At 38.0% G+C, this 23,673-nt stretch overlaps 1 protein-coding gene across 5 annotated transcripts; it reads right to left on the reverse strand.

Moving 5' to 3' along the window:
* Positions 1 to 19,105: 19,105 nt before the first annotated feature.
* LOC132051612 (uncharacterized) lies at positions 19,106 to 22,653 on the reverse strand. Of its 5 annotated transcripts, none has more exons than XM_059442766.1 (3): positions 22,478 to 22,627; positions 22,009 to 22,086; positions 19,106 to 21,095 (listed from the first exon to the last, which is right to left on the reverse strand). In XM_059442766.1, exon 3 carries the CDS (start codon positions 20,986 to 20,988, stop codon positions 19,324 to 19,326), a length of 1,665 nt encoding a protein of 554 aa, XP_059298749.1. In that variant the 5' UTR covers positions 20,989 to 21,095; positions 22,009 to 22,086; positions 22,478 to 22,627; the 3' UTR covers positions 19,106 to 19,323. The 5 variants fall into 5 exon arrangements, with proteins under 5 accessions (XP_059298749.1, XP_059298750.1, XP_059298751.1 ...); XM_059442767.1 differs by lacking the exon at positions 22,478 to 22,627 and adding an exon at positions 22,244 to 22,398; XM_059442768.1 differs by lacking the exon at positions 22,009 to 22,086 and having other exon boundaries at positions 22,478 to 22,653.
* Between the last annotated feature and the right edge of the window lie 1,020 nt (positions 22,654 to 23,673).

Consider the following 23,673-nt stretch of genomic DNA (forward strand, 5'->3'; position numbering starts at 1 on the left):
CTTCCTTCGAAAATATTTATGTCCTATATTGTCTCCGTAAACTTCTCTTCCTCTTATCGCTTCCTTTTTTCTTCAACCCAGAAACAACCATGACTTCTTCTTCGTCTCCATCTCAAAATTTGACCCTTATTCCTTCAGAGGAACCATTGGATAGGGCTTTCAACGCCCCCTCCGACAGTGAGACAGAATCCTCCGACGATGACATCGAAGAGGTCGATCTGGGATCTACCACTATTGATATCGTTCCCTCAATTCTTAATTTCTCGAGAGATTTTCGTCCAAGACAACAATTGGGGTCGGTCGTGGTGATATACTCTTTGATATCTGAAAACTTCCTTCGCCAAGTTCGCCTTGACTGTTAGTGGGGCCCAGAGGTGGAAATCACGCCAGTAATGGGGAACTCTAGCATCGCTGATCATGCCCTGGCATGTCCATGATCTATACTTACCCCTTTACCATCGGCTTCACTTTGCCAATTCATGAAGTGGTCAAGGCGTTTTGTCACCGCTATCAAGTGTGTGTTACTCAATTGGCCCTCTAAATTCGGAGGATAGTTCTGTGTATCCAATTTCTAGCTGACCAGGCTGGAATGCCCTTTACCCTAAATCACTTGCTTTATCTGTATTCCTCTCTTATGTTTCGTGGAGGGATGATAAACTTGAACTTACGAGGATATCAGGGTCTCATCACGAGCACCGAGAATGATCACGACCGTGGTGGTACGATAGGTTTGTGATGGTGCGTATAAACCTTTTGCACCGTGCATCTGCTGATCCATTCCCTGAGCGATGGAACCTCGCCCGTATGTATCTTTTCCAAACACTTCTCTACTTTCTCTTTTGCTCAGATAGGCGTCGCCCTTAACCCTCTTTTATGCAGTGTCCCCAGCCGAACAAGATTTCATGCATAACTTTTTTGGCTGGATGATGGCCATCCTGCGTGCATCTCCTGAGGTCGAGAGGACCTGAAGGAGTATTTCTGCCGATCGTTGGAGATGCAAGAATCATGGTAAATCAGAGAAGGACCCTTAGTTCTATTTCACTCCCTTTTGCCCTCCTTATTTCTTGCTAAAATCCCTTGCAGGTCTACCTATTCATGGATTATCATCTCAAAAGGTTCCTTCTACGGAAGAGGCCCGGACAAATATTGCATTGGCTACGACCTCTATTTTGGGACCCCGTAAAGGGAGGTCCTCGGAAGACGGAGGGGCCTCTTCTTCTGGTAGGGGGAGGGGATAGAATCTAGTGTAAGAATGCGTTGCCGACTCAGCGAATGCCAGAGGGAAGAGATGCAGAGGATGATCCATATTGAGGATGGTGATGGACAGGCTGTCAAGGCCAAGGGCATGAAGGGCTTTTCTACCGAGGCTGTCGTGAGGAGAGGAGCCAGTGAAGGCCAACACGATAGAATGAGGGGTGGTGTCCCCCATATTGAGGATGCAAGCGCCGGCCCTTCTGTTCTACCTCTTCGCGCTACTAGGTGAGCCTTGGTTTGCAAGCTTCCTTGACTCACTTGGTGGGTATTTCATCTTCAGGTACCACAAACTCTCTATGCCTTATCAGTTATGTCTAGAGTAAACGCATGTATTAAGTTTGACTGTTTGTCATTTCCTAGGGTCAGGCCACAGTTTCTTCTGCCCTCGAGCTCCTTAAGAGTTCCTTTCGTCCTCCCTCTCGTGATGTGGAAAGGCTGACGGAGGAGAACTAGCGATTCTGGGATGATCTCGACTAGCTCCGGACATAGAATAGAGGTCTTTAGGCTATGAAGACTACTTTGGATCTTCAGGGGATGAAGCTAAGCAAGCTCTAGCGACTCAGGAGAATACCTTCCGAATTATGACTACGACTCATCAGTTGCTACGGGATAGTTTGGACCAGGTGGAGGCTGAGCGTGACGCTGCTCGGGGGCGGATACAAGCCCTTGAAACTTCCCGTTTCAGGCTCAGAGCCCGGAACCAGGGTCTGATGCTTAGCCAAGAGGCCGAGCGACGGAGGGCCTCCTTACTTCATGATCATGTCGTCCTTCACACCCGGCATGAGGTTTTGCAAGGCATCGCGGAGGGACAGATTTATGTTTCCTCAGCTTTGATAGATGCGGAGGTCGATTTTGGCGCAGCTTAGGCGGATATGAATGATCTTCATAATGAAACACCCTTTTCTTCAGATGCCTCCAGTAGTTCTTCTAATGGTGAAGATGCACCCCCCGGCTTAGCTTTGTAAGTCTTGAGCCTCTGGATATTGGTTCGGAGGCTTTATCTGGCATACCTTGGGAAGATAACTAGTTTTCGGTGCTGTAGATTTTCGGGTTGTTTGCTTTTAGTGGGTACTTCAGCGCCTGTGTGCCTCTTCAACTTTAGTTCTAAATATACGTGCTTCATTATTTTGGAATTTCTAAGGCCTGCGTGCCCTTAAGTATTTTTATACGAGCCTATACGCTCTCTTTGCTCCCCGTTTTATGACAATCATCATTTTACTTTTTCAGTTTCAACTTCTATGCTTTGACATGCGCTTTGTTTTTTGCAATAATTGTGATCATAAAAAGACGTGTTGGCTTTTATTTTTCACTTAACCGTCGAGGCATAACCGCTATGCTCGTCTACTAGAACTATGTTAATATTCGAGCATTTGTTATTTAAGTTGAGGTATGATGACCGGTGTACGCCTACATCTTTTGCATTCTGTTTTTGAGGTCATCATTCCTAACCCAATCCAGAAATTTCACTTCCCAAAACACTTTTATGATATTGGGGATCTAAACATCCAATTCGCAATGAAGAAGGACCCTCAATTTTTTGTGCTAATGGGGAGGACGTCTCGACCCCATTTAAAGGAACAAAGGTTCATGGAACCTGCATGCTTGGAGGCTCTATGGCAGTGTTGTGTGTTAGAAGCAATTTGCGGGGCCGTGTGGGTTTCGAGTTCAATTTTCCCGCGAACATTTTCGATAATTTAAGCAAAGAATGCCTTGCTAATAACAACCGAAAATACGAGGAGATTCTTATTTCGTTTCTGAGATTATGATGGACGACTCGTCCTATTGGTACATAGTCCCCTTCTAGGGTTTTCACAAAAATGACAACCAAACGGGAACCGGGCAAATGTAGTGATTGCCAACAGTCCCAGTATATTTGGGTTCTTCCTCAAGGGGACCTCATGTTTTAAAAACTTAGGCTCGTCCTCTCCCCTAGTACTAGAATGTGAAATCTTAAGGATACAAGTGTCGGGGTACGAGCAGGTAAGCTCTTGAATTGTGGCCTCGTAAATCATCTTGCCGGGGAAGGTCGCAGCCCATATCTTTATTTCTCCCTCGGGGCGGTGATGCAATCTCAACCTCGAGGCCAGTCTCTGTGTAACACCTTGGGTCCTCAGACTAAGATATGACTCATATTAAGAAAGTAAAACAAAATTTAGAAGGTTTCACTTTTTTTCGAAAGTGGTTGAGGGGCCTACTTGGGGCAAGCGTAACCCTTTAATTAGTTGGGAATTTAGAAATAAAATGCCTAAGTGAAAGTTGTAGTAAGTGGAAATACCTTTCCATATATATAAAGATCAGGCCAAACGAAGATTGGAGTAAGAGGTTATGGGCATCACAAAAACACTCAGAGCAGCAGGCCATGCGCGTTGGCCACACATCAATGTAACACTCCGTAAATTCAAAATAAGTATGGATGTGTCAAATAAGTATTATGTGAAATTTTATACATGTGAAGTACTATTATGATAAGTTTGGGTAAAAATAGTTGTTTTTGAATCAAGGTGAATAGTGAGGTGCATAAAATTCGATAGAAACAACAAAGTTTATGGAAGGTCTGTCTTCCAGCCCGATTTCGGGAAAATTTGTTAAGAATTTGAGAAAAAACTGTAGCCCTTTGAAAAACGTTTCCAACTATATATTGTGGAGTCCTGAACGGATCTCTATGCAAAAAGTTATGTGCGTTTTACTGGAAAATGCGCAGTCTGCACGAAGTACTGCACGAACGCTCGTCGAGAAAGTCGTTTTAAAAGCCCTACTTCGTTCCCTACGGCCTAAACACGAACATTTGCTCTAAAAAGGGGATCTCTCAAGAACCCAACTTCCTCCAAGGTCCCTCCATCACCCAAGGTTAGTTCTAATGATGATTCTAAGTTAATTTCAATTCCCCAACACCTTATTAATATGGGTAAACCCTTCAAATCATTAGATATTCGATTGAGACATCATTGTTGAGCAAAGAAACCCTAGAACTCGAATTCAAGAGGATTGAACTTCAAAAAGCTAATGCTTCCACTCTCTAATCATTTGTAGTTGTGCATTGATGAGTTCTTGAGAGACTAGTAAATGGGTTTGATAAAGAGAATCATATGAACTATGGCAGGGTTTTGGATTGTTGACTTAGGATTGTTGTAATCATATGGGTGATGAAAAATGATGTTAATTATGTCTAATTGAGATTGTAGAATCATCTAAGAGCAAGAGAATGGGTTGCTTGGTGTAGAAACACCATTAGTAAGGGCTATGGAGCTTTATGCACACTAAGTGTTTGATAAAATGCCTAAGTGACCAAAGCATGGATATTATTGCTAATATGGAATCCTTCGACTTGTATTGCTATAGATTAAAGTTGAAAGGTGTTGACGAACGTGGTATTACGCTTAAGAGTAGAAAGTTAAGGTATGTGAGGCTAACTCTCTACGTTTGGGAATGTTGATAATTCTCCCTATGATACAGTTTATTGACTATTACGATTTGCCTCCAAGTTAGGGTTATGCTTTAGTTTTCATGAGTAGTTGTAGAACCTCTATCCTTTAGTTTCATATTTCATTCATGACTTTCATTCCGAACGGTGTGAACTCAAAACGTAATCTAAATAGGCTCATGTTTTATACCCATGAGTCTCAAATTTTAAACTCGCAGACGTTTAGAAACGATTCAAAGCTTCTTGTGTCTCATAATCAGTTCTAGAATATGTCTTTGTTCAGCAGTGTTCATTATTCTAGTAATCACCTTAATAATAATCAATAAGTAATTGAACATATATGATTGCCCAAGGGCACAGTCTTATGTATACATATTTTTGGCCAAGGCCATTAACTGACGCATTTACTTGGCCAAGGCCATAGTTGTTCATTTATCGTTAGACGGAGGACCCATATATATAAATACAGGTAAACAAATAATTCAGATGCAGAACATGAAGTACTCACAGCTTTAGTTCCTTTGTTTATTTCAGTTTACAGTTTCAGTATTTATTAGCTGTTATTATTTAGGCTGCTCCTTTCCTGAGCATCCCCTTTACAGTTCTTTCTTTCAATTGCTTTACATACCAGTACAATTCAAATGTACTGATGTCCTTTTTTTCCTGGGGCCTGCATCTCGCAATGCAGGAAACGATTTACAAGACGACGCATCTACTCGCTAAGATCTCCAGCATCAGTTGATTAGTGAGCCCTAGTTATTTCGGGGCCTTATTATTTATTTATAGTCTTTACAATATTTTCTATAGACAATCTAATATGCTGAGGGCCTTGTCCCGGCAATAGCTAGTTTATAGTATTCCATTAGAGGCTTCATAGACTATGTCATCAGTCAGTCAGTTGTTTAGCAGGCTTTTGGTGTTAGCCTTGTCGGCTAATTATTTATACTTACAGACTTATTCATAAGATTGCGCATTTATGATATCTTAGTCAGATTGTTAGTAGTTCAGCATGTGTTAGTCTTATTTCTACATGCATTTATATTTTGATATCACATGTTGATTTAGTCAGCCAGTTGTTTCGCTCGGTCACCTGTAGTTAGGCACTGGGCGCCGTGTTATGTCCAGGCCCATGTTCAGAGCGTGACACCCTGTATAGGAAAGAAAGCAAGTTAACCAAAGATGAATACTGTCGAAGCTCAGGGACATACCTCAGATAAGATCATATAGAACTTTTTCTCGTGCGTCATGGCGTTCCAGTTGTTCTTCAACTCCCTTCCAAATTTGTTCTTAAATCGGTGGGATCACTTTTCAGCATTTTCTATGATTTGGTACGGACCTTCCCAGCTGGTTGCCCCTGCGAGGGTCCCAGGTTTGTGCAAGGTGGTCCACGAAGGGAATGCCACCACCGCACAGATCATGTTGTCGTCGAGAATATGGTCTTAGTTTTTGAGTCGTTAGAGCTAGGGCCACCTTTCTGATTTGTGGGTAATGCGTTCGGCCTTGGGTAAGGCCTTTTTAGCTAAATAGGCAGATAATTGCATGCCTTTTTCTTGATGCACCAACTCAACACTTACTGAGACCTCTGAAACGACCAGATAGATTAACTGAACAACAACGAATTCGAGGGGTACTTCTTTAGGTATTTTGAGGCCTCTAGACATTCTGGGGTTCATCCGGAGTCATTCTTTTATAGTGTGCAGAAAAGACTCTTTGACAACGTTAGAATGACCTCGATATGGACCCATCCAGAGGATTTACTTTTTCGGTCAGCCATTGCACCTCCTCGACTTTGGTGAGAATATTGGATATTTCTTCGATGGCCCGAGTAATCTAGGAGTTGGTCTCAATTCCCCTAGGTAGGCAGCTCACCCTGCCCTCGAGCAGTCTTACAAGCTACATCCGATCAGGATTTTAACCACTGGAACCACCTGCTTTATATCTCCTTGTGAGTTCGGAGTTGCACCGTATTCGCAGAACTACCTGGACCGACAAGCACACGCTTAATGTTAGAAATTAGAAATTTAAAGGGTTATTACCAGTGCGTCGGTACGTGGACCACCGACGTTTCTCTCTTCCGCAACCTCAAACGTAACGTGGTCCTTGAGGTGGTTTCTCTCTCATTTTCTGAAAAGAAAGGGTTTCTTGTCATGAGGATCTCGATTCATTCTTCCAATGACCTTTCTTTCGATAATCACGTTGGTCGTGCTCGAGTCCCAGTCTTTTTCCCCCGCGTGTATTTGACCGATTTCTTAAGAACTCCCACACGTTTTCCTTTAATTTTCTCGACGCCTCTGAAACATTAACGTCCAATCCATCTGCGAATGTCATGGCAATCTAATCTTCCAGTATGGTGGGCAGCGGCGTCCTTTCCCGTTGGAACCTTTTCGAGTAGTTGCGGGGCATCTCATCATTTCTTTGCTTTATAGCAAAGATGTCTTCTTTGTGCATCTCGACTCTTCAAGCCCCAACATGAGCTTTCATGAACGTATCTGCAAGAACAACAAAAGAGTCAATAGAGTTTTTAGGCAAAGGATTGTACCAAGAAAGAGCTCCCTTGACGAGCGTATGTTGATTTTTTTTTACGGCATGATTGATTCAATTTCGTATTATTTGAGGTCATGTCCGGCGATGGCGGCTTCAAAGGTCGTTATGTGCTCTTCCGGGTCTATGGTTCCGTCGTATTTAGACATATCAGTCATTTTGAGTCTCTTTGGAATAGGAGCGGTGATGCACTCTCGTGGTATGGTAGTATCCCGTATTTTTGAGCTCCTACACCCTTCACGATAGATGGCGCCCCTGGTATCTAGTTTATCCTTTCATGCACTTCCTTTTCGACCCTGATAAGCACTTTATCGAACGTGTCTAGCCATTCTTTCGCACCGTCAGTCTCCCCTCTTTTGACCTATGGTGTTGTGGAGGCTTGTTCAACGTTCGGCCGGGACGCGGAGTCCCGACCACACGGAGTGGTTGATCATAGCGGCCATAGTCGTCTCCATTCACTGCATTATCTCATTTTACGAATTGGGCGTGGCTACAACCTCATCATTAGTCAGGGAGCCTCCTTCTGAGGACTTCCCTTTCACACTGGTTTCTATTTTTTGGCCCAGAACCTGGCCGAGCCTTTCAGTAGACACGCGTCTCCGAGGCCCCCTCTGATTCCTCTACGCTCGAAATGCCTCCACTTCGCTCTTCACTAGGCTGTCTTTGTGTAATCCCACCTCTGCCGTTCCTGTGCTCCTGAGCGGACTTATCGTTATGCTCAGACACTATCATTTCCACTATGTTTGTCAGCTCGCGTGTCCTCAAGTTCATGAGACTCATGAGAACTATTGCTTATCCTCGACGTGCTTGGTTATGTATCACGATCACACCTGCTTTCCTACGAGTGAGCTCTTCTTTGCAGATCAGGATGACGCCACAACTGTTTATCCCTACCGACGGCGCCAAATTATTTTTCGATAAAATCGGATTTAACTAAAAAAAACAGTTAGAGATTTGTTTTCATAGGATTTGAAGATAAGTAGGTCGTATCAGATCCGGAGAAATCTATCTGTGAGCCCGATCCGGAGAAGTTTAGATCGTGATGCAGTCGAATGAGCTACAAAAGTAATATAATATGATCAAAACAAATAAAAATGACTAGAAAGTAACGATTCAGTGTATATACCCTGTTCTTATAAGAATAGAATGATGTTTACAAGAGTGTGTGTGTGAAATAAGATGATGCCTTTCCTCTCTCCTAAGACTCCTTATATAAGCCCAAGCAAGACTTTTCTAACCCTAACGTTCGAGTGATGTGACACGACTATGGCTCAACATGTGTTTCTACTACGACACACTAATCGAGGTCTGCAAACATGACCCGAGTTGGTGGGAATGGAGGACAACTGTGTAGATACCCCGAGCACTCCGAGCTTCCGATTGCAAAGGCTCGCCCTGGTACGCATTTTGTCGAATGCCCCATCCTTCTACCCTAAGCTAGGTTTATATAAGCCACTCCTCAACTTTTCATAATCCTCGAGGTACAGCTGACTTGACCTTTCTGCCACCTCAACGTATATACTTGTGGTGGTGCACTACGATATTTGCGATGTGACGGTTGGTGAGAATGGGAACCAGCTGGACAACCCCTGTGGCCGTAATGGGAACCCGGGCCTGGACACGCTTTTGCCCCCATACACTTTAGTTTGACCAAACACATCAACTCTCTAGAATAAGCACTTTTAAAATAAAATTAAAAAATTAACAAAAAAAAAAAAATCATTTTTGACTTCCCAGAAACTTAAACTAGCTTTAACAGTCTAGCTTCTAGGTTGGCCAAGTACCAATTCTTAACTAATTAATCCTAACTCTTAAGTTCTTAATTAGAGAAATTTAAAAGTTGCGAGCGAAACTGCTAAGTTTATCAAAATGTGTGTACTATTGATGTAGGCCATTGACCTTATCACCTACTAGTACTAGTAGCTATGGGCAAGTTTGGCCTTGCTATAACAACTTGAGTTGTAAATGATATTTGAATTCAAAGCTTGAGTCTGGAATTGGACGTAAGTCATGTTTTAGGAAAGAGATACATTTGAATTCAAAACCAATATGTGAGCGTAGACTGACGCATGATATTTGCCACTTAGAAGCATATCCCATCATGATGAATGTCTGTTGATCACTTTTTTGGATACTTAAACACAAGTTTTGCATGGAATAACTGTAATAATTATTATTTTGATCGACGTAATTAAAAGATGTTATATGCAACAATGTTGACGAATAAGTGTGTCCATTCGACCTAAACTTAGGTAGATTGAATAACTTATTTAGAGATAGAGATTAGAAGAGTAACCATGAGAACATTATTGCTCGAAAATAATACTGACTGAACAAGACCGGTCTATACGGTAATATTCGTATGCTTATTATAGTACCTAGTTTTTTTTTAATGTAATATACGTTCTGACTTGTGTCTATTTATTTATCTTTGATAAAGAGAGATAGTATTAAGAATGAAGATATTTGAAACAAGGTCGGAGTGGCCTCTATGATGGACAAGATGAGGGAGGCGAGAGTGAGATGGTTGGGGCATGTGAAGAGAAGATGCACAAATGTCCGGCCTTGTGAGGAGGTGTGGGAGGTTGACTATGGTGGGTACCAAGATAGGTAGAGGTAAGTCGAAGAAATATTGAGAAGAAGTGATTACAGGACATGACACACCTGCAGATTACCAAAGACATACCTAAATAGAAGGATGTGGAGGTCTAGGATTAGAGTAGAAGGTTAGTAGGTAGTTTCTTATCAGTATTGTTATTATTGTTCTCCTGCTATCTTATTCTTCGATTTTATTATTACATGTTGTTTTCTTTGCTTCGGTTACTGCATTTATTTGTTGTTGCCCCTTTATTTTTGGCATGTCTTCTTCACTACTATATTTTCTATCCATATGTGATTTTGCTATGCTTTACTTAAGTCGTGGGTTTATCAGAAATAATCTGTCTACCTTCATAAGGTAGGGGTAAGACCGCATACACACTCTTCTCAAACTCCACTTGTGATATTATACTAGATATGTTGTTGTGGTGGTGGTGGATAAAGACAGTATTTATAAAAACTTGGTTTAGCCCAAATCCAACTCATAGGGGGGCGCAAAAAGATGACAGACACGAAAAACCATTGGCGAATAGTCAAGAATGTGTTATTTTTCTTTATTGTACCATAAAATCCACTTTTTAACAAGTCAAATGTATAGCTAGATATTGATGGGGAAAAACGGAACACTTTTTTGAGTGACAGCGAGCTCTGTCTTACTATTCAACTCATCTTGATCCAAAAAGAGCTTTGTCTTAATAAACTCATCTTGATCTAAGCAAACTTTGTCTGGATTCAATCATGACAATCATTGAATAAACCCATTTTAACCGATTCAAATTGGCACTAAATTGATGTCTGTATCTGTTGCACTCTAAGTAATCTTTTCTGTTACTATGTTAACGCTTGAACAAAATTATGGCAAAATTAGAGTCCGGAACCAAAATGCCCCAAAAAAATCACGTGGAACCAAAATATCCCAACAAAAAAAAAGTGATAAAAATACTTTTAGCGCAGTAATTTACTGCGCTAAAGCAGTTCACGAGATGGAGCCGTTAACTCCGCTTTAGCGCAGATTTTTTATTCGCGTTATAGAAGCAGTTAAAAAAATTCTATAACGCAGCAAAATATGCGTTATAAACAGTACCAAAAAAAAATTAAAAAATTGGCCAACTTTATTTTTTGCAACGCTAAGTATTTTTTTTCATACTTTGACAATAATTGGCCGCGTGTCAAAGACTCCAAAGCGCCAATATTTTATATAGAACGCGATATTTTTTTTTAGTACAATAATATAGGCTCAATATATCAAGGATGCGTAAACGTTCGGATCGTCATTTTAGGGGTTGAAAAGGTGCCCGAAGTAAGTTTTATTTGTAAACTTTTTGTTTAAGTGTTCTAGATACATACACGTCCATTTTTGTTTGAAGACTTGTTGTCATTAGCTTAAGTTTTTTATTTTTAGGGTTTAGATTTATTGAAAATAAAGTCGTTGCCAAAAGGTTTTTAAGCGCTTTAGCGATGTTTTTCGCTAAGTTAATTTTTTTTCTTTTTGTTTGTATAGCGCGGAAATAGCAAGGCACTAAACAAAAAAAAAAAATTGACCAATTTTTTTTTTGCAACACTTAGTATTGTTTTTGCATACTTTGACCAACGATTAGTCGTGTGTCAAGACCTAAACGTCAATATTTTATATAGAACACGATATTTTTTCTCGCATACAATAATATAGGCTCAATACATCAAGCATACGTATCGCGGATCGTCATTTTAGGGGTTGAAAAGGTGCCCGCAAGTAAGTTTTGTTTGAAAAAATTTAGTGTTTGACTGTAAGGTTATTTTAGTCAACTTTATATGTCGAGGAAATTAGTATTTTATTTTCAAAAATTAAAAAGCTTGAGTGAAATTGACATTTATAGCTACATTACCCCGGATTTTTACGTTGAAATCTATTGCGTATCATCATCTTATAAGTAAATAAAACTGAAAATTTCACGCCAATTTGGGAAAAAATTAAAATTGAATGGGATAAAAGGTGTTTGTTTAAAAATCGGCTCGGCCAAACCGTCTTGCGGCAGTTTGTCCGCATAAATCTCGAAAAAATACGCAAGTTCAAAAAAAAAAAAACGTGTAAAACGGACGTCCGAGCACAAAGTTATGACCATTTAAAGTTTGACCACTTTACAATTAGTTTTCTCCTATATTTTTTTTAGAATTATATTTATATTCAAAATAAAGTTATGTCATGATTAAAAAATAACACGCTTAAATCAAAACCTTAAAAAATAAAACACTTAAACCTTAAACAAAACTTACTTACCTTTTCAACCCTAAAACGACGATCCGAACGTTTACGTATCTTTGATGTATTGAGCCTACATTATAATACGAGAAAAAAAAATCGGGTTCTATATAAAATATTGACGTTTTGGAGTCTTGACACCCGTAATTAATCGTTGGTCAAAGTATGAAAAAACACTAAGTGCTGCAAAGAAAAGATTTATTAAAATAAGATGTTGCGATCTTTTTATGGAAAAAAACACTAAGTATTCCTTAAGTGTGTTATTTTTTAATGCGTAACTTTATTTCGAATATGTTGCAAAAAAAAAAAAATGCGCAAATCGATCGTCCGAGCACAAAAAACCGCGTATATTAGAAATAAAGTTACGCTTTAAAAATAACACACTTAAATCTAAACCCTAAAAATAAAAAATTTTAAGCTAATGACAACAAGTCTTCAAACAAAAATGGACGTCTATGTATATAGAACACTTATACCTAAAGTTTACAAACAAAATTTACTTCGGGCACCTTTTCAACCCCTAAAATGACGATCCGAACGTTTACGTATCCTTGATGTATTGAGCCTACATTATTGTACGCAGAAAAAAATATCAGGTTCTATATAAAATATTAGCGTTTGGAGTCTTGACATTACTAATTATTGGTCAAAGTATGAAAAAAAACACTAAGCATTGCAAAAAATAAAGTTGGCCAATTTTTTTTTTTATTTTTTTTTGAAATCTTGTTTCTATAACGCATTTTTCTTTGCGTTATAGAATTTTTTTTTTTTAGCGCTTCTCTAACGCTGTAAAATACTGCGCTAAAACAATTAACGGCTCCGTCTCCGTGAACTGCTTTAGCGCAGTAAATTACTGCGCTAAAGGTACTTTTGTCACTTTTTTTTTTATTGAGGTATTTTGGTTCCACGTGATTTTTTTTGGGGCATTTTGGTTCCGGACTCGCAAAATTATAACTTCAAAGTCTAAATGTTGAAAACTCTTTGTTACATCAAATACGAAACGAAAACAGACTTCCATTAAGTTGCTTTCGTTGCGTTTGAAGGTGGAATAAATTAAATAGCAGGTGGAAAATCTAAGAATGAAGAGATATTTGATAAGTGCTGGCCACGTTTACATTTGCGTCTCAAATAATTAAATACAGTATAAAAGTCGACATGGTGGAAAGCTGAACAACAAATCACTCTCTTACATTCAATTATGGGGTACAAAATGTCGTCTCCTACATATTAAATAGATGCAACAACAGAATCCTATGGCTCATAACTTAAAACAGTTAATGGATTACTGATTAGTCATAACATCTGAGATAAGAAAAAATAAAGAGGAAACAATTAAAAAACAAACATACCTTTCCCAAATCCAGAAATAGCAAGCAGGTGAGCACGAGAGGTGTGACTGAGGTCAATGAAGTGAGTAAAAATCGTAGAATATCAGGTGTGTGTTTCGTACGGAGGAATACAATTTTGACAATATTTTTCAATTTTCTCATGTATGTATTTCAAAACATTTTTCCAAGGAAACCAGTTCCTTAAAAATAGAGAAAATGTTTCATAAGCGGCATTCCATGTTAATTGTCTCCTCACCACCTTGCCCCCGCCCCCACCAAACATAGCCATGAAAAAACTCTTTCAAACCTGACATAATACACCCCCGTCCATCCTCTCGCTGTCTCTGAACATAGCTTTAATTGAATTCAGAAATCTCAATCTTCCTATCTACCTTAATTTCGCGAGCATAGTTACTTTGTACTTGAACTTGTAGAAGATAGTAGATACTCGGATGGAATATTGAGGTGCTTGCAGGCTGACCCAAACGCCACCTCCAAAAAAAAAAAAAAAAAAGAAAGAAAAAGTAGATAGAACGAAATTACGACTACATTATAGAATTGGAGAAAAACATCATCTCAGTAAAGTTCCTGTCATTATCTTATTAAGTTCGTCTGTTTGTATATGTTTGTATGAGCATCAGTCGGTTTAGTTTCTGAAACACATCACTTAGCATACACTCTTCAGAAAATTATAGAATAACACAACGGTATTAGCTTGCAACAAAAGGTAAATTCCCCGAATGGAATAACAAACTATATTAAGTCGATGAAAAAGGGAAGTTCCATGCATAATAATGATACCTACTCCCTAAACTAATAATGGACACAAAAAAATGGAGTTCCATTATAAATCCTCATTCTGATAAAACAAACAAGCAGAAAAAGCATTGGTCCTTGAGAACTACAATAATACTTTAAGAACTATAATAGTACTTTGAAAAAAAGAGGTAAAATTGCTGATGATATACACCGTGCAAGTGGAATGCTGAAAGTGCCTTCTCCACTTATGTGGTCAGTATTGAACCTTTCATTAACTTCAGAAGCCAAGCAGTGAAGTTCTGGTCTTCGAAAGGTGCAATAAAGAGGCAATTAACGGGCCATGAGCCAGAATTACTGAAAAGGGAACGAGAATGGAGCAGGTGGTGTAATGAACCAATGAACACATTATGATATCATATTAAGTGCTCAGTACAAAGGGATGTCACCATCCATCAAAGGGTGAGATGGATTGGTAAAAGTTCCTCTACACTTAATGAGAGATTTGTGTTCGAGCCTTATGAAAAACGTTTCACCGGAGAGAGTTTTACCCCTTATTAGGTCCCAGAATGAATTCGGGTTTTGGTCAAATAAGTAGACTCCAGACACACAGGATGCTTAAAGCAACAAAAAGACATCACTCTCCTTTTTTCATTTCATTGTTTAACATTTTAGGCATTAATGAAAGGCATTTTGCAGAAACTCTGATTGTTTCATATGTTTCACAATTTAATTCTTCCCCTTGCACCAAAGAGATAAATATACAGCATGTTGTACTAGAACTGGTGATGGATGACAAATAGAGCAGTTTTTTCTAGGGTTAAGCAGTGGAACAGTTGGAAAGTCTTATACTAGAGCAATATACGTGCAAGTCTCATTGAGGTTAAATTTCAAGCTGGCCTCTAAAATTTGTGATGAGGCATCTAAACTTGATCTAGGGACAGCGGTAGAGATACTTTAGTCTATATAGACACAAAAAGAACCCTCGAGACCAATCAATTTAGAGATCACTTGACGTTACCTGATTAATTGTAGAAGCAACAGCTTTCCTTTGACAACTTCAATAGTAATATTTCTCCATCATTGCTCCTTGCCCAATCTACCTCCAGGATTTGTTTCAGCCTTTTCTTTTGCAAGGTGCTAGCTTAGTTTATGGGGCTATTCCTTATCATGGTATTATCTAGGAGTGGAAATATCAAAGTGCATGTTTGCTTGTAGACCAGAAATAGTCATTGCAAGCAACGGAATATTTGAAACTTATGAATGTCAGCATATTCCATAAACAGATTAAAGAAGATGCTCTTGATTCTCAACATATGTCGCCGCACACACTAAAAGTTTTTTCTAGAGAAACCGGCCAATAGCTTCTTTTTTTTTTCGTGTTTCTACAAATCCACTGTTGACCACAAATCTTCACAAAAGAACATATATATCTAACAGTTAAATTCTCTATCAATAGGGGGCTTCAGTTTCAGCTTTTCTAAACACAATGCTGGTCACAATTTCTATTGTCGCCAAGAAATGTATACGCCCTAGGCGCTCATTGATATCCATGTTAGAATTTCATTACAAAAAACAAAGTATAAGCAAAATTCTCCAGATACAACCCACTTTCTAAGAGCAGAAAACTAAGACCAACACAAGCCTTTGCTATCATGAGCGTGTATAATTTGTATTCTTACAATTTTCTCCATTGTCATTCTGGCATACTTTACTATTTTACCCCTTAGCAAGTAAAAGAAAACCAAAACTATGTTATTCCTGCAAGATAATAGATTCAAACAAATTGATTTTTAGCACTAATTTTAAGGCAAGGAGGAAACTTAGGCCACATACACAAGTAGCTTATGTATCAATATATGACATTTTCACCAACCACTTATATGCCATATATTATGAACAACATACAGTAAAGCAACTATTTGGCATAGAGCATCAGCACATACCCTGCAACAAAGTAAATATGGATGTCTGCAATTAATACAAAGGCAATAAGTATTCATGGATCAGCCATGTGCTTTATTGCAAAATGCGGCCAGATTAGTAACAACAACAAGAAGATACCCGGTATAATCCCACCAGGTGGGGTCTGGGGAAGGTAGAGTGTATGACCTTACCCCTACCTTGGGAGGTAGGGTGCGGCCAGATTAGTAACATGATCTACTAATGCTGCTTCTTTATAAAAGATGGATCCAATACAATACCAAGTTGAAGAGTGATGTTGAAAGTCAAGAGAAATCATTAATAAAATTGCATAGAATATGTTAATCAAGTTGATCAAGTTATGCTATCAAGTAGAATTTTGCTATGGCATCAAAGATTTACAATCTTAGAAGAGATTTACATCACTTTCGTCCAGCGGCAGGTGACCTTACGCTGCTTGTCTGACCAAAGTGTTCCATTCTTTTCGTAAGTTCACAATTAACTATTTTTATTTCTTTTGGGTCACCGTTCAAAGCAGCACCGATCTTATTTCTGGTGAGTGTTTCCATGGCACCACGTGTTTTTTTTAGTGATTATTCCTCATCACCATCTCTTTCAACTACTATTCTGACCATTTTCCAATGACTTTTCAAGAAAGCATTTCTAGGACTTCTTAATGTCTTCTTTTTTGTCATGGTATCAGAGGCTAGATAGTTTCCTTGAACATTGAATTCTAACTCGGCAACTTTTTCGTTACTCATCATTCTATGTTGATGATGTTAACATTTGCTTCACCATACCTCTTTCAACTGATGAGAATAGATTCTTGTTACTAAAAGAAACACTTTCGTATGCTGTACGATTACCAGTGACTTTCCAGAGGAAAGAGTTTTGGCACTGCTTTTCTTTTCAGTGATAGTTCACTATTCTGGTGACATTAGACAAACGATTGTTTACTACGATTTTTTAGTATTTCTTGTTTCCAGAATACGTAAAAAAGCTGTTTCACATCTTGAGCTTTAATGTTATGTTAAAATTTAAGAGAATTACCAAGAGAATAATGTGAAAAATATTCTTAATGATGGTGTAATTAAGCTGGATATTCTAAAGAACCTCCTCTTTCTTTTAAATAAAATATTTTTATCATGATGAATGAGAAAAAAAATACCTACTTATAAGGAATGATCAATCATTCAACAGACAATCCACCAACAATGCTTCAATCCTAAGCTAGTTGAGATCAGTTATATAAAACAAGTGTATCTATTGCGATCTATTCAGGTCCATCTTGTTCCAAACTTATATAAGGAACACCATAGATAATTTCATATTTCCAAAAAAAAATTGAGATAATATATTAATGGACAAAAATTGGTTGCAGATTGGGTAGTCTAATTTTCCATTTATTGATGGAATCCCCGCAAATTTTAATTCCGATGAACTTTCTCAATCATAAAAGATACAAATCAGAAAGAAATATATTGACCATCGAATGGTGGAAAATGCTCAATAGCAGATGGTGAAGCAAGAGATTCCCCTCAGTTATTCAGATACCTATTTCTGATTACATATGATTTTACCATATATTTAACATTTGATCGAAAACAAAATCTACTCAAAGTTCAGCTCCTTCAAATTAGATCAAGTTTGGTCTGTTCAGACAACTCAGTTGAAATCTCAAGATCGATCAGGGTTCTAAAAGTAAAAAAGATCCAGCCGGCTTAAAGAGCAGATCTAAATCTCAAAAAAAAAACAGTATGCTACAATTTAGATAAGACATCGGAAGCTTGACACTTTGACAATTTTTCAACAAAGAAATTATTTAAGTCCAGGAAAACTCATCACAGCCCAATAAGTCGCTAAAGAAGTCACTCGTACTTCCTTATCAAAAAAAGAAGTAACTAATACTCAATAATACAGATACAGCACAAATTCAAGTGATACTAATACTTAAAAGCCATAGGAAAATATGAGTCCTCGGGTCCTTATCAAAAAATATGAGTCCTTGGGTCATTACCGGTCACAACCTCAGAGTAGACGAATGGAAGCTGCCGTGGAAAATCAGCAACATTATGCATATCATAAAACTAACATATAAGGACAGGACAAAAGATAACTACAATTTAGTTGAGATGTTGTAGTCCCTTTGTTTTAAATTAGATCATGCTTTTCTTTTTCGTCTGTCCCATATTACTTGGCCATTCCCTTTACACACCGAGCTTTTCCTTCTCTAACTACTCTTAACAATTTTTATGCTAATACTCCCTCCACTCCGATCTATAAGACATTCTCTCCATTCGGGATATTGCAAAATATTGGAGTATTATTTTATACAACTTTCGTACTTTTATGAGTTTAACTTAATTGACTATTCATATATAAACTTCGATTTGGCGCTTTCTATGTTAAACTAACTTTTCGCCTATTACTTCAAACACATTTATAACTTTGTATTTGGCCAAACACCACCACCACCGACAACAGCATACCCAGTGTAATCCCACAAGTGGGGTCTGGGGAGGGTAGAGTGTACGCAGACCTTACCCCTACCTGGGGAGTACTACTTTACAATATTTTAATGTTACGATTAATCTGCCACTAATTCAACATATCAAAGTATTGTTTTAACACTCTTTTATTACTCGACATAATAAAATATTCAAATTAGCTTGGTAATCTGTGCTAGTAAAAGTAAGTAGGTTACTTTAGGAAAGAAAGTAATTAGAATCATTACATCAAAGGTAAAAGTCAAGCCACAATCTTCTCAAGCAAGTCTATTTTCAAAAACTCCTCACATTCGTTATTGCTCTTCACCTTCACTAAACCAAGCTCCTTATAAGGATTGAGAAAAGAAATCAGCCAATTGTCTTCCCAACTCTAATAAGAGGGCACCATAAGAAGTAAATCTTGTATAGCAGGTTCGTAGTAAATTGAAAGATTTTTTGGTAGAATGGGATTTCTCATTATCTGAATGCCTGTAAAAGTGAAAAATAGTGACCAATTAAGAGCGGGCCTCACAGATCAAAATAAGTTATACGAGCCGTCTGGAAGCATAAAAACATTGGCTAAAAATGTCAAAGAATCAGCGTACTGCAACAATATTACACAGAATAAGATATCTTAACATGATTATCATCACAACCAGCACTTGTACAACATATTTAGAATGTAGAAGTTCAACATACCTATAGCTAAAATGAAAATTGGGCACGCGAGCTTACAATTTATGGTTCAAGTTGTCGTAACACTGCAAAACTGTTGGGCTACACATCTTCTCTTTGTATTACTGAAGGAGTAGGTGGTGTCATTATCTCATTTTGACTTTGACCTCTTGTATGAGACTTGTCTTCCACAAAGGGTTGCTGTCTTTCAGGACTATGAACTTCATTTGCAAATCTGCTGGGGCTTGGGGTGCTGCTTTTTATTATTGGAGGTGGAGAGGAGTCGTTTGCAAGAGGATATAGCCCATCCTCACGAGGCAATGGAGATATACTTTCATCTTTTTTAATAAAAAATTTATCCTCCACAATGTCATAGGAATTTCCAGTCCTTACTTCCTGAGCAAGAGAGCACCAACAGCAGAAAAGCCATAGTGCACAGTCGGCAACAGAAGGTTTACCACAACAAGTATTGTAAGGAGGCAAATTGTATCTTTTTCTCATCTGAATCCTCCAAAAGCCACCATATAGTAACCCAAACAGACAAAGAAAAATCCCAGTAAGTCCTAATGCCCCCCTGACAGTATCATTGTCAATATTAACAGCAGCCAAATTGAAGATCCAGAAAGGAGCCATACAGAACAGAAGAAAAGTTGCAATATGAACATACATGTTTCCAAACCCAAGTCTCTCCATATTCCAACCAAAAACACAAAAACTGCAGAACAAAGAGAGATATGCCATAGAAATATCATCCCAAAAATCAAGAATGCCTCCACTCCATTGTGGTCTAGTTTCAACAAGTCTCCCTTCATCTGATGCAAAAGAAAATCTCTTTTCCAATGATTTTCTTCTCAGTTGGCTAGATGTGCTGCTCTCGGGAGCTGTTGTTCGAAGTTGTGCTTCCTCGTCTAACTCAGTTTCATAATCTTTTCCAAGAGGGCTGAGCATAGAGTAAACTCCAGCAATGGCAGGTGCACCAATTGCAACTGAAATACATAGTCCTACCCCAATAGCTGGTCTTTCTGACCTCCTGTAACCTAAATTAAGCCCACACAGAGCATATTGAGCAAAACAGTTGAGATTAAGTAATCCAACAACCACCATCATGTGTGTCCATTCATGGGGCTTATAAGTGCCATGTTTGCAGTAAATCTTTCTCAGCTTGGAAATATCTTCTGACCTCCATCGCATTAAAAGAACAAAGTGATATAGCCTTTGAGGGTGTTGGTACAGACACATGAGAGTAAACAATGCATTAAGGATTTGGTTATTCACTTCAAACCATGTATCTCTCTGAGATTTCTTAGGAATGGCACGGTTCAACATCCCTGTCATCACGAGAAATAAAATCGCACCAGAAACAGCAACAATTACAATCCAGATAAAAAGTACAATATTCAGCGGATTTCTGAACCACTCTTTGCCCATTTTGCTAAGAGATGCCCAATCTAATTTCCGTGAAAATAGCCTAGTAAGGCGTTGACGGAGATGAAGGCTGCTAGAAGAAGGTACAGTTCGAGAAAAGGTATCTCTTTCATCGGCTATCTGTTGAAACTTTGCAGATGGAGAACCCAAATTACCAAAGTTGAGGAACCTTAGCCTTTTCGGAATAGCAAGAGTGCTACCCTGGAAACGGCTCTGAGAATTTTCATTATTTACAAGTCCCCTTTGAGATGTTGAAACATGGAGAGGTACATTAGTCTTAACTTGTCCAACCTTAGGTTCCTCAACACCACCGTGATGTTCACCATTGCCAGCAGATGTCATTCTTGCTTCCCTTGAATGTTATTGGGTTCACAGTCAAAGTATTAAACTTTAGCAGATCATTATCTACAGCTTTTCCACTTCAATGAGGCAAAATAAGCATCTAAAATCTGTAAATTAAGACAGCTATATCATTAATCAAATGCTCCAACATTTCTGGTACCAAAAAGAAATCTGTCCTCCGCAAAGGGCTAGAAAACTAAAGTTACATAAAAACCCTACAAAAAAAAAACAACAACAACCCAGTGTAATCCCACAAGTGGGGTATGGGGAGAGTAAGATGTACGCAGACCTTACCCCTACCTTTGTGGGGTAGAGAGGCTGTTTCCGTAGACGCTCGGCTCAAAAGAAGTGTAATCAAAGCAGGATTGAAAGGAAAACAACGACAGCAAAATAACAAGAGGTACAAAGCAACAGATAGTAGTAAAGATTGGAGGATAAAAAACTATGCGAATACTAATAAAAACCGTACAAACATGTGATAAAATAAGCTACTCCCTCCATACTAAAAAAGATTGTCTTAGTTTGAATTGGCACGGAGTTTAAGAAATAAATGAAGACTTTTGAAATGTGTGTGGTCCAAAACAAGCCTTAGTTATTTGTGTAGCTGTAAATCATCTCATAAAGTTAAAATGTTTCTAAATATAGAAATGTGCCAATCTTTTTGAGACAAACTAATAAGTAAAGTAGCACAATTTTTTTGAGACGGAGGGAGTAAATGAATTTCCTAAAAGCTCACTCAAGACATTAGACACACCATACATATTGAACTAAACTAACCAAAGAAAAGCATAAGCAAATGAATATGAATCGGGGAATTGGCCACAATTTTGTTATTAACAGTTTTATCTCATTATCAACAAGAACTGCAAATCACAGCAGAAAGTTCAAATATACCTTTTATTAAGACATTTAAAGAAAGAACAAGCACAAAGGTAGGCATATTACCAAGAACTATAAATACAGTTCAACAATGAATACTAATTGAATAAATAAGCAAATAAGACACAAAAGTCAACATACCATAAATACAACATACAGATGAGAGTAATCTGAATCAAAAATTGAAGCTTTGGGTTTTCTTGGTTGTGCTCCATTAACCTATCTCCAATTCAAAAAAGAAGCATCTTTAGAATTATTTAATTTTTCAGGGTTTACTTCATATGAAAGAACAAGGATGCCTAAAGCCACCAAAAGGGAAAATAAACAATTCAAAAGCCAAATGAGTAGAAAAATCAAAAGAATCTATGCCACTTACAGATCAGAAAAGAAAAAAGAAGAAAAAAAAAGCACCCTCAGCGTACAAATGTCTCTCTCTTACATAAGCATTGACACATCTTTATATTCTGTTGTAACATGCTTTTATAAAAAAATGATTTAACTTATTTAATAGTCCAATGTTTTGTATGTTTAGTTTATATGTCAACATTTTTTTTCCAGTTAAACACAATCAGAAAAAGAAAAAAAAAATACACAGATGGAAGTGACATACCCGATGTAATGGTAAATTGACTGAATGATCTGGAAATGGGTAATATTTGAACATTTTTGTTAATTTGGACAATGGGCAGATGTTAAGGAAGTCTTGACAGTTTGGTCTGAAATCCCATTTAGTGTGGGATTATTCTCAACTTTATATGTTACTAGAAGGTGTTAATTTGCCGTGATCTAATTTTCTTTCCCTATCGGGTCTTTTGTCATGCTGTTTTTTTCTTTTTCCTCACCTACGCCCGACATCTAATTTGGATCCCACTAATTCAAATTTACATTAGGAAATCTCACTTTGGGAGATTTTATTTCCAAGGCTTGAACTAGGACTCTATTAAGGAGGGGTCACTTATCATCCACCACAAGTTGTTGGGTATAGCGCAGATGACCCAAATATAATATGTTACGTCATCTCAAACGAGATAACGGTCCGGAGAATCTGGATAAATAGTATAATAAATATGTCACGTTAAACAAGGTGACGGCCCATCAGAGTCCCAAATAGAACATGATATGTCACTTCAAACGAAGTGATGATTAATGGATGGTGTCACCTCAAACGAGGTGACATTCCAAGTTTTCTCCTTGAAAGGAGGGCAACCCAAATTAAATATTTCCTACGAAATTGAGAATATGTTAGCATGAACAAATGTCAAAGATAGAGAGTAAGATTGTAGTCTCATATTGATAGTTAAACAAAAGTTACAAATAAGATGTAAGAATATTCTCAATGGTATCACGCTTTTTAGAGAAATCATATTTGGTCCAACATAAATAATATCAACTTATATTAAGAATATATTTGAATTGTTTTAACCCAATAAAACTTTGGTGATACCGTGCTCTGTAAATCCGTTATACTAATATCTTTGTCGCTGTGTCACAAACAAAATACAATTAATTTAATACTATAAAGGGCTGGTAGCTGTAGGCATGCTGACATTGTTGACAGCCCAGGTCGTAAGAAAGGTAGCCAATTCGGGGAGTGAATATTCGTCATGGAACTTAAAGTTAACAACGTGACATAATAGAAGATTTGTCGTTGATGAGTTTTGCATCTACCAATTAGTAGTTTAATCCTATTGACTGGATAATTAGGCATTCTACGAGTCAAACTATTTTAATTAGGCATTCTACGAGTCAAACTGTTTTAAGGCCAATAAAACCTTTTTTTTACTTTAATACTTATACCCTCTTAGT

The sequence above is a fragment of the Lycium ferocissimum genome, chromosome 4 (genome assembly GCF_029784015.1).
Source record: "Lycium ferocissimum isolate CSIRO_LF1 chromosome 4, AGI_CSIRO_Lferr_CH_V1, whole genome shotgun sequence".
In the NCBI taxonomy this organism is placed as follows: Eukaryota; Viridiplantae; Streptophyta; class Magnoliopsida; order Solanales; family Solanaceae; genus Lycium; species Lycium ferocissimum.

Coding starts and splice junctions, on each gene's coding strand:
- LOC132051612 (XM_059442768.1), bottom strand. CDS start 20,988: ATGACATCTGCTGGCAATGGTGAACATCACGGTGGTGTTGAGGAACCT.